Source organism: Solea solea, chromosome 21 (genome assembly GCF_958295425.1).
Source record: "Solea solea chromosome 21, fSolSol10.1, whole genome shotgun sequence".
Taxonomy (NCBI): Eukaryota; Metazoa; Chordata; class Actinopteri; order Pleuronectiformes; family Soleidae; genus Solea; species Solea solea.
In genome coordinates, this window is record NC_081154.1 from 16,061,219 (window position 1) to 16,081,022 (window position 19,804).

The 19,804-nt window shown below is 41.7% G+C and overlaps 1 protein-coding gene across 1 annotated transcript in view; it reads left to right on the top strand.

Annotated features, from left to right (window-relative positions):
- plce1 (phospholipase C, epsilon 1) overlaps positions 1-19,330 on the top strand; it is a 106,459-nt gene extending 87,129 nt beyond the window's left edge. The window contains exons 27-44 of the mRNA XM_058621642.1: positions 183-290; positions 498-614; positions 3,003-3,161; positions 3,506-3,641; positions 3,833-3,874; positions 7,217-7,335; positions 8,008-8,125; positions 9,643-9,780; positions 9,907-10,197; positions 11,016-11,179; positions 12,947-13,208; positions 13,798-13,916; positions 14,938-15,066; positions 15,151-15,348; positions 15,953-16,156; positions 16,256-16,468; positions 17,810-17,921; positions 18,882-19,330. Of these exons, the coding sequence (XP_058477625.1) occupies positions 183-290; positions 498-614; positions 3,003-3,161; positions 3,506-3,641; positions 3,833-3,874; positions 7,217-7,335; positions 8,008-8,125; positions 9,643-9,780; positions 9,907-10,197; positions 11,016-11,179; positions 12,947-13,208; positions 13,798-13,916; positions 14,938-15,066; positions 15,151-15,348; positions 15,953-16,156; positions 16,256-16,468; positions 17,810-17,921; positions 18,882-19,072 (2,820 nt within the window). The 3' untranslated portion in view covers positions 19,073-19,330. The remainder of the gene's footprint in view (positions 1-182; positions 291-497; positions 615-3,002; positions 3,162-3,505; positions 3,642-3,832; positions 3,875-7,216; positions 7,336-8,007; positions 8,126-9,642; positions 9,781-9,906; positions 10,198-11,015; positions 11,180-12,946; positions 13,209-13,797; positions 13,917-14,937; positions 15,067-15,150; positions 15,349-15,952; positions 16,157-16,255; positions 16,469-17,809; positions 17,922-18,881) is intronic.
- Positions 19,331-19,804: the final 474 nt, after the last annotated feature.

Here is a 19,804-nt window from a genome sequence, read left to right on the forward strand (position 1 = left end):
TGGTGTGAGAGAGTGAGCAGTTTGCAAACAGAAGGTTTCCAGTAAGAAAAGGCTGTTTAATGGTGAGATAAAGCCTTGAATATATTGTTCGGCTTAGATTTTACTAGGTGAGCCTTTTGGTAAGTGGCTAAAATCTATCCCTTACATGATTATAATATATTGTGATTGTGTTGCTCACCTAGGTGCTGCTGCAAGGCTGTAGGAGTGTTGAGTTGGACTGCTGGGATGGAGATGATGGGATGCCTGTTATTTACCATGGACACACGCTCACCACAAAAATCCCCTTCAAGGTTAGAAATGCATCCCATAAGACACCTGACATCAGTTCACCTGCTGGATTCATACATTTTTATGGAAAGTAATCAGAATTGGACCAATGCCTGTTTTGAAGTTGAAGCTGTCTCATACTGGTCTCCACAGAGGTTTTGTGTGCGTGTGTGTGTGTGCGTGTCATGGAGGGTTGCTTCTCGTTTAAAACCTCTCCAATGATCCTGCAGGATGTGGTGGAAGCAATAAACCGGGCTGCGTTCGTCAATTCTGACATGCCAGTCATCCTGTCCATAGAGAACCACTGCTCCCTGCCACAGCAGCGCAAAATGGCCGAGATATTCAAGGTAGGTTGCCATGTGTGGATTTGTAGCTTCTGGTGTTTGTGGTGTTCAGCAGATGATAACGGAGTCACTTTTATAACGAATGTTGGTTAATGTCAGTGATCAGATCTTTTTAGCTTTTTAACCCTGAATCTCCTTCATCCTTAACCTCTAGAGAAGTAGTTGATTGGTCGTGATGTCATCCATTAGAATCGCAACTGTTTTGAGGCATTTTAGGTGACCTAAAATTAGCGATTGAAACTGTTAACTCCTCATGAAAATGCTTGCTGACATGAATCAAGTGAGAAGTATAGGCTAATATTCCCATTTCCTTCCATTCAAATTGAAATGTTTTTGCAGCTGGTGGAGTCGCCCACTAGTGGCTATTAAATATATTCTTTCTTCTGGGTTGTCATCTGCCAGCAAACCAAAAGACTGCATGAAAGGCTGCGCCCATAGTGACACGTGTGTCGCAGTGTAGATGGTCATTGCCAGTGCCAGGATAGCAGCTGCTTAGTAGGACAACCAATAGGAGCGCTCTATCTCTCTCTGAACTACCCTAATTTAACACCTTTGGAGTTATTGTGATGGTTAATTGTCTTGTTACGGGGAGATTGGGGGCTGTCTTGACTCCCCCTTCTGTCTGTTAGCAGAAAACTAGCCTTGCAAGATCAGGGCCGCCAACCCGGAGTCCTCAGTTTCACAAAGTCAGTGTCACAGAAATCTTTAAAAACTGTAGGGGGAGCTCTATAGAGAAAAATGTGTAAAAGCAAAATTATGCTAAAATGTTATAATTATTAACCAAGAGTACAACTTTTATTAGGGATAGAAGCTGTGTTGACTATGACTCTTATTGAGTGGGAACTACATTTGTTTTTCACTGACAGGATTTTCTCAGCTCTCTGCTCTGGGCATCCAAACTGGCAAACATTCAGTCAGGGGCATGTTGTTTTAGTTTTCAGGCGGCCACTGTCCCTTTACGCTTCCTTTTTTTTTGGTCAGTAGTTGTATCCTCAAGGCCACACAGATCTGGGTACATACATCATAGAACATCTCTGCGCTTTCATCTAGGAAAACTTCCCAGCATTTCGTCCTCCCCCTGGAGACAGGGGCTTCTTAGTGGTTTGATAAAAAGAAGTCTTTCATGTTCAGACAGTTGTATGCCTGTGGGCAGCTCATGTCAACTGGGGTTTTGTTTGTTTGTAATGTTGTTTTGTGGTTGATAAAAGCACTTTTACTTTGTAGACACTGAGAGGTCCTTCAGGAGCTTAATACACTCCTTTCCTTATACACTGGAGCCAGATCTTTGCCTTAAATAATGCACCATGTTTAGGGTTTACGCGTAATGTTCACATCTGAGACAATCTGAGCCTTTGTGGATTGTCCAAATAACCTCTGCATGGTTATCGACTGTGGGAGGAAACCAGAGAAAGGTCACAACCTTCTTGCTGTGAGGCAACAGTGCTAGCCACTACTCCACGGGGTGGTCCTACACATGTATTAACAGGCATTTAAATTGCATGCTTGCCTGTTATCAGGGTAAATGAGCAGGGGTGGGACTACATAAACACATGAACGAAGGCAAAAACAGAAACCCTCATTTGTCTCGGACATGAGCTGCTCTCGCTCACAGTCAGCTGCGGAGCAGTTTGTGATCCTCTGTGACGAATGAAGCCTAAGCAGCTGTACTGGGTCACCAAAAAGACCCAGGTTTAAAACCTAGTCTGAACAAGGGTCTTTCTGCATGGAGTTTGCACGTTCTCCCGGTGTGTGCGTTGGTTTTCTCCCATTTTTCCACCCCACAGTCCAAAAAATGATGATTAATTGAACACTTTAAATTGACCATAGGTGTGAATTTGAATGGTAGTTCATCTCTATATGAAATGGTGACCTGTCCAGGGTGTACCCCGCTTTTCGCCCTGTGTCTGCAGGGTTTGGCTCCAGCGACCAGCGATTAGATAATGATCAGTAAACCGTAGCACCTACATGATTCAGTCAGTATAATCAGTGTTGCCAACTTGGCGACTTTGTCCCTGAATCTGGCGACTTTCCAACTCCTTCTTGTCAGAAGTGATTAGCGATTAGGGACTTTTTCTGGTGTTATTTGCGTATGTGGTGTTTGAAGACTCTCACCTGAAAGCACGCATCACTCTGCAGTTACTGTGCTCAACAAGCAGCGGGTGCTGCCGGGATCCCCTCCCCCTCCCAAAGCACTCACAGACGGTCAGTCTCACAGTAGCCTCCGCAGCAGTCCCAGCCTGCAGTCAGAGCAGAGAGGAGACCTATATGTTATGTCTGATATGTGTCAGCACTGATATCTGTACCGTGCCATGGTGCACATGCGGTTATATCAGGCTAATTGTCAATTACGCAAATTACAACTCTAATCATGTTGCAATTTTTATTCCCCAGACTGTGTGTGGCGAACGCCTTGTGACACGCTTCCTCTTCGAAGGTGACTTCAGCGACGACCCTCACCTGCCGTCGCCGCTGCAGCTGCGTGGGAGGATCCTCCTCAAGAACAAGAAGCTCAAAGCCCACCAGGCACCAGTGGACATTCTCAAACAGAAGGTATAGTGGAGAGAAAACCCATAAACCCATCCTGTCTACACAACTACATAATTTATCATCCTATAATGATGCTTTCAGGTACTCAAGAATTTCAGGAATATTCAGCACTGTTTGTGAGAGTGCTGTCAAACCTAAATAATAGATGCAAACATGTTAAAATGTACATTTCCTTTCACCATTTTCACTCAGATATTCTGAAGATAAGTGCTTGTACACTTAATGCATAGATATACTGTATATCGTACTTCAGGTACTCTATATCTGATATCTATATCAGGTACTATATATCTCAGGTATTAGCTCCTCTTCCACATATTTTATATTAAATCAATTTAATTTCCCAGGCCCACCAGCTGGCTCACATGCAGGCCCAGGCCAGCAATGGATCGCCGGGGGTCACTTCACCTGGCAACCACACAAATGAGGAAGAGGAGGAGGATGAAGACGAGTACGACTATGACTATGAGTCTCTATCAGATGGTAAGGATGCGTTCTTATCAGTTAGTAATTTAATTTCAGCATAAATCTACCACATACTTTATGTTCTTTTAACTTTCAAATCGACTTCTATTAACTCTTATTCTATTGTTGTTGTTTTTCCAACACTGTTGTTTATTTTTTCACTCCCTTCCTTTCCTATTTTATCTTTCCCTTAACCCTAACCCACCTAGCTGATGTCCTCACAGCCTCTACCGCCTCTTATGGCCTGGAAGGTAAATGCACAGCTCTCTCTCTCTCTGTCAGTGTTTCACTCTAGTTTTGTTCTGCAGTGGTAGCTCAGCAAAGATGGAACAATAATAATATACATTAGTTTCTTAAAGAACTACTTTCAGACTATGACCTTGAAAACAATAAAATAATTTAGTATTTGTTCCCCGCTGCAGAATAAATACAGAGGAAACACTGATGTGTGGACGCTCACTTGTGAGCTGCACTAGTTACGCTTGCAAACTAATCCTTGACTACAGCTCCATTCATGCTTCTAGGTTTTTGCAGCTTCATCGCCATTAGGAGACAGTTGGGGAATCAGAAAATGCTGGGGACTTAAAATAAACATGGCATAAATATGGATAGCAGGAAGATATTTTGATTACTGATATACTGATTCAGGGCCGGCCCAAGCCTTTATGGTGCCCTAAACTGAATTTGATTCATGGGCCCCCTCCCACCACCTCAGAGTAGCCGGTGCTTGACTATTATTGATGCCAATGTAACACAGCAGTCGCTTAGTTAGCTAATGGCTTGTGCCGGCTGTGTACTGACCAATGAGGAACTTCAGTGCTTTTTTTTTTTCTGTGGTGCGAGCTTGTGTGATGCTGGTGTACATGGTGTGTGGTTTTTATCTTTTTCATGCCTTTACGTGATTGTCTTTGTATTCAACGGTACTCATTGTTTGGCCTTAACGCGTACATGCTGCTTTATTGCTTGACGGTGGGCGGGCCTGATGCTTGGTGCTGGAGGTAGTGTGACGACTTCCTGTCGAAACAATTTATGTTCTGGGATTTTTAATAAAAATAATCTTATATAGTCATTAAAAATAAACACATATTTTGGTTTTACATTTTGATTTAGAAGTTACTCATAGAAAATATAATTTGTCATCTTTCATTTTACTAGTTATTCTTAGAAAATAAAATACAAATTTTTATGATCTCTCTCGTTTTGGTAATAATTCTTAAAAAGTTTTACCAGTATAACTGAGCAGTTCCGTTCACTTCCACTGTGCAGCTAAAAACAAAAGAGACATGGAGAGTCCTTGCATGAACCAACTGACTTTATGTTACTACTTCCTTTCAAGTTGGCTTTCAAAATAAGAGCCACTGATTTTGGGCTTCTTTGATACTAAACCTTTTGCCATAACGCTTGGCAAGAAAAATAGCTTACAGTCGTAGCCCACAATGCAGTGCGGTGACATGTGACTGGGCTCCATTCAAAGTCAATGAGAAGCGTTTACGTTGACACCTCTACCATGTAGGTGTGAGTCGGCCATTAAAGAAGCCTAATTCTGAAGGACGCCAACATTCGATGTGTGCATAAAAAAAACAAACCCAACAACAACACAGTATTCTGTTCATTCAGTTTTTGTTTAACATGCCTCCTCTTTCTCCCACAAACACATCACCTCAGTCCCTCCTCCCCTCTGTACTGTATTTGTCTGTGACCTCGCTAGTGGCTGCACAGGCTCATCAGGGAAACAAAACAAAGCCATCTGGTTTCTCAGGCCCTGCGCTGCCCCCATACTGAAAAACAGACCGGGGGGGAAACTACCCTGTCTCAGTCTCAGTCCCAGCCCCTGCTTGTCCCTGGTGGAAAACCGTACTGGTCAAAAAACATTTTTTTTCTATAATCTCAAAACACCATATTGCTGCGTGCCACTTTAGCAAATGCTCCTTTAGTCAAATATTAACCTGCCACTCAGCTATGAAGCCATCCTGTCTGAGTAAATCGACCTCCACCCTGGCTGATGAGTTAACTCAACATCATCCGTCCAACAAAATACAAACACTTCAGGACTAAAGTGCCAAGTTACCACCGTCCTCTGTTTTAACAGTAGCTCTCTCTCCCAGGCCCAGTCTGGTCCAGCTCACTTCTCTGGCTACTGTCTGCAGCCTGACATTCAGGGTCATCTCATTTACTGAAACCCTGTTCTGAGGAAGAGATTCTGAACGTCAGTTTAAACAAAGTTTTTTTTTATTATTATTATTAAAGCCTGTGTTTTTAAGCTGATGTATTTCTTTTGGTGAGTTGGCTCCGGATGCGTGTGTAGGAGGAATAGAAGTAAAGAGAAAACTCCCTTCTGTTGCTTCTGTTTACAGCTGATAGACATGTAGCTTAAATATCACTGACGAAGGGTCCTGGTGGGCTTTTGCTTAAACTGCTGATGATTATTGTCTAACTGTTGCCACGTGCAGAAAGGTTTTATTCCTCTTATGACCAGGTTTGTGATGAAAAAGAATAGATGCTTTTAGTAATATTTTGTTTGTTGTTTGGGGAAAAGGAAATCAGGCGTTTAAAAAATGTTATGCAACTAAAGGAGAATGGGTTAGGTAGACTTAGTTTAAAACACAGAATATTTGCTTCACACACACATAATGTAGATATAATTTTAGTTGTTATACTTATTTTAACATGTACTACACGTGTTATTAAAAACCTTACACAACTAAAATACACCCAATTCCATTTTTCCTTGCTTGATGACCTTGCTCGTTCCGCTGGGATTAGTTTTGTTGGAACAGATAATTGAAATAAAATAAATATGATGCATTTAAGAAAAAGTTTTATTCTGTGATTTTAATAAACCAAAAATTGAAAGCAAAACTCTATGTTCTATTCTAACAAAAACAAAATCAGCAGCACGCCTATAAAGGAAATCCAATTATCTAAAGTACAAACACAAAGGCTAACGCTTCACAAGTTACTAAACGAAGTTCATCAGCCAGGATAGGAAGCAAAGTGGTGTAAGCCAATCTCAGCCAAGATAGAATTAAAACAAATAAAACACCTCTGGATGGTTTTATGTTGAGTTTTTAGGTGGTTGAACCCACACAGCCTACATAATATATACACTGTATAGTCTGTTCTATTTTTGATAATGTAAAGAGTGGATATTTTTCATCTTATCCCATCATATACACCTGTAACTTTTCTCAAACTTGGTGTCAGTCCTTTATACCTGCTTCAAAAAACCTGAACTATCACTTTAAGCTGACAAAGGCATCATTCAGTGACTCCTTTTGTTAAGTGGCTTATATCTGGTTTTTCCTAAAGGCCATCTCAGCAGGAGGTGCACAGAGCACAGCCACCTGTATGTAATCAATTATAAACAACTACCTCATACTTTTAATGTTCCAACATTATTCTGTCCTCCAGTCAACCAAAATGTTATCAATTCAGTTGTTTGTGCAGCATCTCCAGCTTTTGCTTTGATTAAGTAAACATGTGTGCCCTCATTTGCTGGCGAGGTAACAATTGAATAAAGCCTTCGTGTTGCATGGATCCCACGTGAATCATCTGCTTTTAACAAATAATAACGTGTTGTCTTCTCTGCGTAGATAACATACTGGATGACAAGCCAGAGGGGAAGAGCTCGGCAGACAAAGAAGAGCAGCCTGTCGACGAAATCCCGAAGAGAATGAAGAAGGGTGACAACACCACACAGAGCAAAGGAAAGGTAGGAAACCGCCATATTAAAGTGATCCAAACTGCTGCACTTGTGTTTGCACAGAATTATCTAACCTGTAACATTTATTATATTCTAATAAATAAGCTCATTTTATATTGTAGCTCTCACTCTTTCTGTGTGCAAACTTTTTTCACTGTCAAACAGCCTGAAAATGTCCTTTTCTAAACCTCTTACTACCTGCACCAAAGTCCATTGAGAAATTCAAGGTTTTTAATTTATCGAGACACAGGCACTGTTGGTCTACTGCTGCCTTGTTTGGTAACTTTATGCCATTTAGATGGGTCTAAATGAAGGATTTCAAATACTGTCGTCACAAAATAGCACATTTGAACTCCCTGACAGAGGCAGCTGTGGATCCACAACTCCTGTGTGCAGTGATGTAAAAACGCAGTTCTTTTCTATGGACTTTGGTGCGGGGAATAAGCGAGTGAAAAACTGACGTAGACTCCAGTCTCCAGCCAGAATAGGCTATCAGACGTTGAGGTAAAGTGGTTGAGATATCATAGGTTTACGCTGATGAAGATTTTATTAGATGAGTCTTTTCTTGCTGTCCCTGCTGGCAGCCATGTTTTTAGAGAGAGAGCCTGTCTTGACACACAGGGCTGAAAAGCGAGCTGAATTATCCCTTTAACAGTGTTGCTTGTCTCCCTGCACCCGTAGGTGTTCGACATGGAGCTCGGCGAGGAGTTTTACCTCCCCCAGAACAAGAAAGAGAGTCGACAGATTGCCCAGGAGCTGTCGGACCTTGTCATCTACTGCCAGGCTGTGAAATTCCCTGGTAGAATATATTACGCTTCATATACTATCACTCTGTCTCTTTGCAAAACACGGTTTCACTTCTCGTCTCAGAAGACACTGCTGACTTTTCCCAGTTCTCTGACACACTGTCATTTCCATTAGCTCTTCTTCTCTGCCCTGTCCCACTCTCATCCACTCCCATGTAAGTTTTAAGAGGTCAAACTTTTCCCTCATGTTTTTGATTTTTTTCTCTCTTTCACTGCACGTCATTTAATATCCCCGTGTTACACTCCATTCCTCTCCCACACAGGACACCCACTACGATGATGAATCTCTTCATCCCCATGGGGAAGATAGGGTTACTTTTACATCACAGGTTCAGATTTGACCTGGACCTTTACATGTGACCCTCCCCTTTCTCCACGATTCCGCTGAGGAGTTCAGGATGTTTGACTTTGCTTTCTGTAACCTCGTAAAATTCCACTTTACTGGGACGTGTCTTCGTTCTCTGCTTCCATTAATCTTTATCGTAAATATTTCTGTTTCCAATATCCACCTCTTATCTCCGCTTGCCTCCCTCGAGAGGCTCTTCTCCTTACGTCTCCTCTTTTCTTTTCATGACATCTGCCCTTATAAACCCACCCACTGGTATTTTATTTGTTTACTGATTCAGTAGACCTGACATCTGAAAGACAGAGAGACAGAGAGAGAGCATTTGGCTCCGTTTGGACAGGCGAGTTGACCGTTTGCTATCGTCTGGAGTGTTGTCAGATGGACGGGCCGCTTCTAAAACTTGTGTCCGAGCACTTAGATCATCTTTAAAATACTTCTCATCTCAGTTTTTATTTTGGGACTGGAAAGTTGCACTTTTTAGACAAAGGTCTCAAACCCTGCAGCCCCACTATTCATTAATTTTGCATTATAAATATGTTTTTTGTTATTGTAAACTATAGAATATAGTGGTATAATATTGAGCTAATATCGACCACCCCTACTGAACTTTTTGTTGTGATGACCTGTCTGGGCACTGATTGGTCCCCAGGTCTTTTGAGTTTGAGACTCATGTTTTAGGATTTTCAGCTGCGCAATCTCCACGAAGGCCAAGTGTCCCTAATCGGCACATGATGTATTTAAATTCATGACCCACGGAGACAAAGTGACACGTCACAAACCCAGATAATTTCAAAACTGCAATCTGCGAATACTCCAGCCAATCGGGAACCAGGATGTGGTGACAGCTGCTAAAACCCAAACAGGGAGACATTAGAGAGGAGAAGACATGATCATGACATGACCTGTAGACATGATACTGAGCCAAATCAAGCATATTTTCATACACCATTTTCCATGTCACACGTGTGTATTTGGGATGAAACGTCCGTCAGAGTAAAGATTGTGGAGACTGCCAATCACGCGGAATCATGTCGTGCAGTGCAGGATGCGCAGCAATCGACCAATCCTAAATAATTGGAAGTGTATGGACACTTTACCCGATCCTTATCTTAGCTGTTAGTGACCATTTCCCCCTCTGTTTTCATGCTGTGTGTGGGAAACCAGGCCTGTCCACGCTGTCTCCATCAGGCTCTGGCAGAGGGAAGGATCGCGGGAAGAGCAGGAAGTCCATATTTGGCACGGCTCCCACCCGCTGCAGCACAACGGGGGAGATCACAACTCTGAGCCGCACGCCTGGGAAAGGTACACACATGGTGGACGGGAAGGGGGCGGGGCCACTGGATTTGTCATGCAACAAATCCATTGCATTTTAATAGGTTTTGCAAACTTAACGTAAATAAAATTTGATGTGCCTTCCATCGTCTCCAGGTGGCGCAGAGCGGCTGAGTTGGGAGGAGCAGCAGACGTCCCCCGTCCTCAACCCGCCCACCTCTCTCAGCGCCATCATCCGCACGCCCAAGTGCTACCACATCTCCTCCGTGAACGAGAACGCCGCCAAGCGCCTGTGCCGGCGCTACTCACAGAAGCTGATCCAGCACACTGCGTGCCAGCTGCTCAGGACTTACCCAGCAGCCACCAGGATCGACTCAACGAACCCAAACCCTCTGCTCTTCTGGCTGCACGGGATTCAGCTGGTGGCGCTCAACTACCAAACCGATGGTGAGGACCGTGAGGCGACAGAAGCAAATATTACTCAATAACCTGCCCAGTCCAGTATATAACACAGAAGAGGGGAAATTGAATATGCTAGCTGGGTTAATTACAGTACTAATTCTTACACACTGGTCATTTAAAGCTGCAGTAGAAGGCAAGATTTCTACTTCAAGTGTGCTACTGATAAATAATTCCATAATACCTTTCTTTAACAGACCCATATTTTTACACCTCCTCCACACTCTGTTACCAGCCATGGGGGAAAACTGGCGCATGATTGACTAGGTTGTATTGTGGAAAGATAAAGCAGTGAACACATTCTTAAGATATCATACACTCAAATGGGTGTATATTTTACACTGTGAACCTTTTTTTAAATTTGTAAAATCAGTGTTTCCTTGTGTCTCTACTGGCCTGTACATCATAACACTAAACTTTTACTCTGTCCCAGTTCTCTGGGTTTATTCACTCAGCATTCTCTTTATGTAGTTGGCCATGCTGAGTCAGATTTCAGTTTGGTTTTCAGATTTCAGTTTGGTTCATTCCAGACATTACTGCTTCCAATACTGTAATAATAATAAGAATAAGAATAATAAAATGTATACTTTTTTTATTTTACCCATTGAAAATGAATGGAACCCTAATCTGCCTTTGATTTGAACTATGTGAGGAGTTAACAACCAGAGACAAGGTGATAACAATAAAACAATAGTTGTTGATTCCAACTATGGATCATCTAAAATAGGGTAACAGATAGATAATATTGTGTTTTTAGCAGTGTTGCTTTTAATTGAGAGCTCATTGTAATGGTCTCCTCTTCCTAGATCTGCCGATGCAGTTGAACACAGCTTTGTTCGAGGCCAACGGCGGCTGTGGCTACGTCCTAAAGCCAGCTGTTCTGTGGGACCGTGGCTGTCCACTTTATCAGCAGTTCTGCCCAATGGAGAGGGACGTGGAGAAGATGAGCCCGGCCGTCTACTCCCTCACTGTGAGTTTGTGCGATATTTGGAGTAGGATCAGTCAGAGTGACCACTTTATCCTCAGGAGTTCTCTCTCTCCCTCTCTCTCACTGCACTCTCACCCTCCCTCCTTTTAATCCACACCTTTGGCTTCCTGCCTGTTCCAATATTTTCCTACTTAGTCGGAATTTTAGATATGCTGAATATTCACTTTATTGGAAGAGTCTTGAATCATAATATAAGCGGGGTCGAGTGTTTCCGACAGCTCCACAAATGTGCAGAATAGCTACCAAAGCAGAAAGTGCTTTCCCAAAGTCAAGGATCCTTTTAATTCACGTCCTACAGAGACAATAAAAGACATGCAGTACAAGCGTAAAAGGGTATGAGCACTTGTAAATGTTATCGAATTTGCACGACTTTGCAACTTCTGGCATATTTAAAAAGTAGCGACTTCAGGTAACAAAAATACCTTTATTTATATTGGACGTAAACCAAAATGCTCAACAAAACAAACTTTAAGATGCCCTACAAAACATGTGTGAGCATTGGATTGTGGGTATTTGTGCTGTGCTGAAGTCATGCATCCTTGACTCAATCTTTCCTGCTCTTTGGAACGACACAACATCCTTTGAAAGTCAGCCATTTTGAGTCTTCAACAACAATAGTAGTTAACATATTGTAATGTTTCCCTCTTGTGAGGCAACTGCATGTTGCGTATTGGACAATCAATCATCCTCAATCAATCGTCTCTCAGTAAAGTACAAACCTGGAGCGACTGCACAAACATTAGGACCTGTATTGGGGCCCTTTATGTTGTCTTTGGACAGGTTTATAGTAAACTCATCGTTATGTGTTTTCAATGTTTTGTCAGTCACGACGGCCTTTCGCTAAATCAGAACAGGACCTCAGTGAGGCTCGGCACACTTTGTCTCCAGCTCTATTTATTTTCCCGCATGTGCTTTTCTTCACGTCGTCTCACTCATTACTCATTGTTTGAAAATTTGAACAATGAAGGACTGGATGTTATTGCACTAAATCTGGTTATGGGAGTCAGAAGGCTGTGTGTGTGTGTGTGTGTATATATATATTCTTGGCATAGGATTAAACAGCATGGTGTAAGTAACCGTATATTGTTTATGTGGACTTGTTATGTGGCACGGCTCTTAAAGAATCTGAGAGAATAAATAGAATTATTCTTAGATGGCACACTGGTGCAGTACATGCTGTTCTGACGCTTTTAATGGGCTCGTTTGGGTTTTTGAAGCGCTGCACGGACTGCACTGTGCAGAGAATTAACTGGAATGATCAAGTTTGTGTTGCTTTGAGAACCACTTACCCCCCCCACCAAAAAAAAAATCCATTGAGAATTTAAGCGATTTTATATCGCAGCCAACAGGAGTTGTTGATCCACTGCTGCCTCCATCAGTAAATTCAAACATGTTCTTTTGTCACTTTTGGTATTTGAGTTTCTTTGTTCAGATTTACTCAAGTGACACAACGTGCCTAAAGAGGCAGCAGTAGAGCAGCAGCTCTCTGTTTCCCCTTGAACTTAAAAACAGATTTTAACCATGGGCTTTGGTGTGTGACAATGAGTGGTTTAAACACTTCAGTTTATAGACAGAAAAAAAATGTGTCAATAAATTAGACGCTAAATACTTCATTTTACCCTTTTTAGAGGCATTTTTTATTTTTATTTTACAAAGATATTGTGTTTAATGTTTTTTTGAGTGTCCTTGTGATTATCACATCTAATTATGTTCATCATCCGCTCTCTCTCTCTTCTCATCCTCGCTCAGATCGTCTCCGGTCAGAATGTGTGTCCCACTAACAGCACTGGCAGCCCCTGCATTGAGGTGGATGTTCTGGGCATGCCAGTCGACAGCTGCCACTTCCGCACCAAGCCCATCCACCGCAACACCCTCAACCCCATGTGGAGTGAGCACTTTCAGTTCAGCGTGCACTTTGAGGACATGTGCTTCTTGCGCTTTGCCGTGGTGGAGAACAACAGTTCCCAGACGACTGCTCAGAGGACTCTGCCCCTGAAAGCCCTCAAAGCAGGTAAGAGCCTCAGGATGGATCTCAGCCATTAAATAAAAAAAAAGCTCACATAATAAAATTAACGTCTATTTAAGTTTATGACATCTTAAGAATATATTAACAGATTCACTTTGCGGTTAAACATCTTTTTTCTGTCTGCAAATTGAAGTTTGTGTCGCTTCATAAACCACTCACTCTCCAGCATCAAAGTCCATAGAGAAAACCAGTGATTTTACTTCACGACACACGCAAGTTGTTGATCAACTGCTGCCTCCATCAGTCAGTGCAAATGTGTTATTTTATTGCTTTACTGTCTGAAACTATTCATTCTGGTTTACTGAAGTGTCATAAATTTACCAAATGAGGCAGCAGAAGACCAGCAGCTCCTGTGTCTCTGCGAGCTAAAAATTTTGATTTTTCTCTACGGACTTTGGTGTAGGAGAGTAATCATTTAAAACCTTGGTTTAAATCAGTTTCAGTTCAAATGATCAGGTGTTTTTGCCACTTTTAGCCACAGCCTATCACAGGTTAGTAGTAAAGTGTTGTTCATTACATTATCAATTATTACAATGTGCAATTAAACTGTGTTTGTTGTTTTTGTGTGTTACAGGTTACAGACATGTCCAGTTAAGGACGCAGCATAATGAGTCACTTGAAGTGTCCAGCTTATTCATCTGCAGCCGCAGAACAGAGGAAGGTCCTGCGGGGGGCGCCACTCCCTCTTCCTTGGTAAGATGTGTTCAGGTCCAGAGATTGCAAGGATTCAAATTTTGCAACGACACAGACTCATTCACTGTAATTATAAAAAATGCAACACTAGAATTTTGTACACTCTTAACAACAGAACTTTAAATTATTTTTTATAATTGTGTAGCTAATCAGTGTGTGTATATATATATATATATATATATATGTGTGTATATATATATATATATATATATATATATATATATATATATATATATACGTATATACATATATATTTGTTTTTGTTTTGTTTTTTAAATCCACTTAGTGGATGATAGAAATGATTTGTTTTTATTTGTCCATGGATGAAGTAATTTAGGCATACAGTTTCTACCACACATTTTTATTTTGCATCTTATTCCCTTGTTCAAAACTATTTTTGCTGCACTTAACTTTGACCCACAAATCCTTTACAAAACTTATTTTATTTTAATTTTATATTTTTTGGCAGATAATTAAAAAAGCTGCACAAGATGAAGAGGTTTACTTGAATGAATCATAGCATTAAAACAGATAACTGGAGTGTGTTTGTATGTGGTGTGCACATTGCTGACTGGGCTGTGCACGCCCCCTGCACAGAGAACCAGTCCGAGACACAAGGACAAACACATTTTAACCTCTTATCAAAAGGCTCACCAAATATAATCTATGCCAGTGTAAATCTACTCTTACTCTCTAATTTTAGGAATATGTTTCGGCACTTTATCTCACCGTTGGGCAGACTTTTCTGATGAGAAGCTGAAGTTGTAGCTGCTTATCTGCTGCTGCTTTGTTTGGTAATTTTGTTTCACACAATAAGACATGTAAAATTACTGATATAGGCATCAGTGGAACAACACCTCCATTTTTCACTATGGAATATGGCCATTGAGCACAAGCCTCTGTATCTTGGTCTGGTTCTCCGTGCAGGGAGGTGTGCACAGCACACAACCACCCTTCAAAAAAACCTGAACTATCCCTTTTATATAATGGCTCATGAGTGTATAATACACTCTCCACACAGCTGTTCAGTGCAGAGGAGAAACACGCCGCCCAGCAGCACCGGGTGACGGTGCATGGAGCTCCTGGTCCTGAACCCTTCGTGGTGTTCTGTGTTACTGAGCAGACCACTGCCAAGCAGCTGCTGGACACGGTCGGTACTTCACAATTAAAGATTGTTTGTGATGCTGGAGCTAAAAATCCTCAGTGTGATATGTAAAGAACTTTCCTCTCGCAGGTTGTGGCATCCACGGGAAACGCAGCGGACCACTTCCTGTGCGAGGAGAGGGTTCCTCTGCTGAAGGAGCGCAGCGAGGTAAAGCGATGTGCGCAGCAGCGACCACTAGCGCCCGAGGAGGAGGTGGTGAGACTGGTCTCCAGCTGGAACAGCGATGAGGGATACGTCGGGAGGATTCTCCTCAAAACAAGAGAGGAGGTACAGTTTTCACGTCGTGTTTCTCTTATATTCACGCCACCTGATCTTTAAGCAACAGGAGTCTCTGTCTGTGGAACAAATGAGAGAAGTTTCATCAGTAAGTTTTCATATTAATGTAAAATGTTAACAAATGTTGCAGCTGTTGACCAAATTTAACATAAAATACCATAGGTTATAGTTCTGTGAGGACTATTATGTAGACTGTGGCTCCCCCTTGTGGTCTTCATGTGCAATTAATCATGCATTGATGGTGTTGAATTTGGAATTTGAAATGGTCTACTGATATTCTTTTAAATATTTTATATTATGTACATTTATTAACTTGAACATGTAAAAAGTTGTAAATTAAAAATAAAATAAAGCAACTAATAACAAAATGAGATAGAAAAATCCTATAAAAACAACATTTAAAAAAAGTTATTAATTGGCACAAAAATCTCACAACATATATCCTTAAAATGCGACTAACAAAATGATATGTCATATTTTAGAAGGCATTTTTTTTTAGATATTTTAATTTGTCTTTTAACATTTAACTCGCCCTTTTCTTCTATTGGATTAATCATGCAGTGCTGACCTCAAAACTCTTCCCCCCTTTATACAGAACCTGAATGAGAAGAACACAGCGGTGGACAGAGAGGAGGAGGTGACTGTGGGAAGCAGAGAAGGAGCAGGTGGAGGAGGAGGAGGAGGAGGAGGAGGAGAAGATGACATGTTCTTTGTTCAGGTTCATGAAGTTTCACCAGAGCAGCCTCACACTGTGATCAAGGCCCCGCGCTACAGCACTGCTCAGGACATCATTCAGCAGGTGAGGACGTTCATGTGACTGATGAAATCTCTGCCGTCACGTCATTGTTAGTTAAATCACTCCCTGTTCGCTCTTTCCTCCTCTTCTGCTCCTGGTCAGAGTCTGTCAAAAGCCAAGTATTCCTACAGTATCCTCTCAAACCCCAATCCGTGCGACTACGTCCTGATGGAGGAAGTGACCAAGGAGACGGGCTCGAAGAAATCCTCCGCCGCCAAGCCTCTGCAGCGCGTGCTGCTGGATCACGAGTGCGTCTACCAGGCGCAGAGTCGCTGGCGCGGCGCCGGACGGTTCATTCTTAAACTCAAAGAGCAGGTAGCTCTGAACACGCTCACTGGTTTCCAGTGATAAAGACTGTTTAGTTTTTAATTGTTATGCTTTTATTTTACATATATGTGCATTATTTTTGTCCACTAACATCTTATATGTATGTATGTACACGTGCATTAAATACTTACATATTAACATATACAAAAAAAAATAAGCTGCAAATTGCATCCCATACTAACCACAGCTGTGTCTGGGCCTATTAACTGTTCCCTTAACTTGCAGTTAATTGAATCAATGTTGTGGAATGTTCAGTTCAGTTTATTTTTTTTTATTGTTTCTTTTCGATAAGCCTGAAAAACCTGAAGGTTTGGAGGCTCGTTCTTACTAAAAATACAAGGAAATAAAGATTTTAGCAACTTAACAACAGGCTTAACTGATAAAAATCTATGCCTGTTTTAGTATTCCAAATCTTAAGAATGTTAAACACTTTACCTGGGTGTAACAAAAGCTTTTAATGCCTGGAAACTAAACTTTTTGCAGTGGTCACTCTTCTGCACCAAAGTCCATGGAGAATATTTGCGTTTTTTAGCTCATGGTTTTTAGCTCTGCTGCCTAGTTCAGGACGATTGTGAAAAATGACCAATTATAAACATCACAGTCACAATATAACACATTAAAACTTAATTACTGAGGCAAAACTAGATCTATAACTCCTGTTTGCCATGATGTAAAATCACTGATTTTTTCTATGGTCTTTGGTGTGGAGAGTGAGTGGTTTATAAAGCAACACAAGCTTAATTTTCTAGAGGGAAAAAGCTGTCTAACAGTGAGATAACGTGGCAAACTCATCATCATAGACTTAACCAGATGTATATATATTAGCCTTTTAGCTCTTAAGCCTTCAGTAGCCTTTTATTAAATGACTAAAATCAGTGTGTTCTCACGGCCGGGGATATGCACAGTGCTGACCATGTGTACCTCATAGAAACACACTTAAAAAAACCTGAACTGTCCCTTTTAACCTTTGTTTGTGTGTTTAACATGCTGCTGCTTCCTTTCTTTGTTACTTTGTGTTTGCTGCTCTTCTGTTTGTGTTTCTGACATTCATTGCCGTGTTAAGGTTTGTCTGCCTATGCTTCCCACGTTGTGTGTCCATCATTGTTTGCTTTATTTATATTAATTTATTATCCTTTTACACCTGAGAAATCTTTACTTTTTAGTAAATGTGAAGATGTTGTTCCGTGACGTTGAATAAAGATTGAGCTTTTGTTTTAAATGCTGAATGTTTTTACTGCCAATAATCTGAACCTGTTTTTATTTTGATACATTTCTGTGGGTCACTTAACATTCATTTATCACTCACATGAGCATGTTTCCGGCTTGCAGGTTGTGCGGGAGGACAAAAAGAAGGTAATGTCCTTCGCCAGCGAGCTCAAGAAGCTGACCAGTCGCAGTCGCAGCATGACCACTGGCAGCGGAGTGGACGGTCCTGCCCAGAGTAAGGATGATCGAGCTGCATGCTGTGTGGCTCTGACTGAGCTCCAGGAGTGAGGCTCACACTCTGCCTGCTGTCTGTGCATGGGAAGGCAACAGAGGTACTTATGTTGTCTCTAACATCTAACAATTAAAACGCAAAAAACCGGAAGCTGCTCTCAGTAGAAATATACTACACTTAGCAAAAGTGTTAGTCTGTGATATCACAAGAGTATGTAAACTCTTTGAACGTGACAGAAAACTGCAGTTTGTGTCACTTTGTATACCACTCATTCCCCTCCACCAAAGTCCATACAGAAACCCATTGATTTAACGTCACGGCACAGAGGAGTTCATCTTTAAATGTGTCTTTTTTTGTGACTTTGGTGTTTGAAATCCATCATTCATATTTACAAAAGTGACACAAATTCACTAAATGAGGCAGCAGTAGACCAGCAGCTGCTGTGTCGCCTCAACCTAAAAACACACATTTTCTGCATGGACTTTGGTGCAGGAGAGAGAACAGTTTGCAAACTTTATTAATTTACAAGTTACAGTTAAAAAAAAACACTGTCTCCGTGTTGACAAATGATAACACATTTGGTCTCTCTTTAAATAAATGTTACATATATAGAAGAAGGCCTATAATAATTATTGTTCTGTTGGCACTGGACTCCATTTCACACCATTAATCTTAACAGATGTCGTTTAGTGTTTTAATTACATCTCTGATACTGAAATACAAAAGGGTCATACTTAGGTTAAATGATCATTTGCACTTTGTTAATGGCACTTAAAATGCACTTATGCAGCAACACTATACTTAAACATACAGTTTCACTTTGCAGTGTGACATCAGTTCCTTGTGGTTGTGACCTTCGCCGGTGTTTTCCTCGCCCCTGTTTATTAACCTCGCTGTTGTTTCGTCCAAGTGTGAAAAACGTCAACAGAGAAAATCTGAAAATCCATCATGTGTTCTCCACAGGGTATCTGTCTGCGGCCGCAGGCCTGAGGGCGTGGGTGGCAGAGGGCAGGGTGGGGGCAGGGAGGTTCCTACAGTCTGCTTCCTCCTCTTCCTTTAGGGGGCAACTCCAACCTGTCCATCTGTCCACCTCGTCTCTGACCCCGCTCGTCTGGAAGCTCCACCTCCTCAGGAACTGGAAGATCCACAAATGAATTTCCGGGAAGGAGATGAAGGACAGAGAGACTTGTGCTGACTACTTCTACACGTGACGACGTTCTCCTTCAGCAGGAGAGGTTTCATTTAGGCTCTGACACACTGAAGAATATCTCCTCCATGCCCTGAGGGAGTCTGACGCTGCCTTGTGTTAGTGGAGCAGGTGGAGGACAGAGTTCAGGTGGCGCTCTGCCTGGTCGAGTGATGGGAATCCCGCCCAGCGTCACTCTAGATGGCGTCAGTGACGGTTGGTTGTTAATTGCATCACAATGTTTACATGCATTGCTTGCATGTGGAGTCCAGAGTGTGGGACGAATAACTTCTAGTTTTTGTGTTTAGATGACGTTAAAGTGCACGTTGACTAGTTGGGTCGCAATATTTTGATGGGTTTCCTGGTTGTAGCCCCTGAGGGACCTCAGAAATAACAGATTTTAGCCAGTTATTACTCCTATGGTAGTCTTTTTTGACTGGAAACTGGAGTTTATTTCACCTTAATATATCACCGATTCCCTGTGCCAAAGTCCATAGAGAAACCCTGCAATTTTACCTAATAACACACAGGAGCTGTTGATCCACTGCTGCCTCCATCCGTGAGTCTAAATGTGTTCTTTTCTCTCTTCTGTGTTTGAAATCCTTCCTTCTGATTTATTTATGTGACACAAACTTACCAAACAAGGCAGCAGCACACCAGCAGCGCCTGTGTCCCCCCGTGAGCTTAAAATGCTGATTTT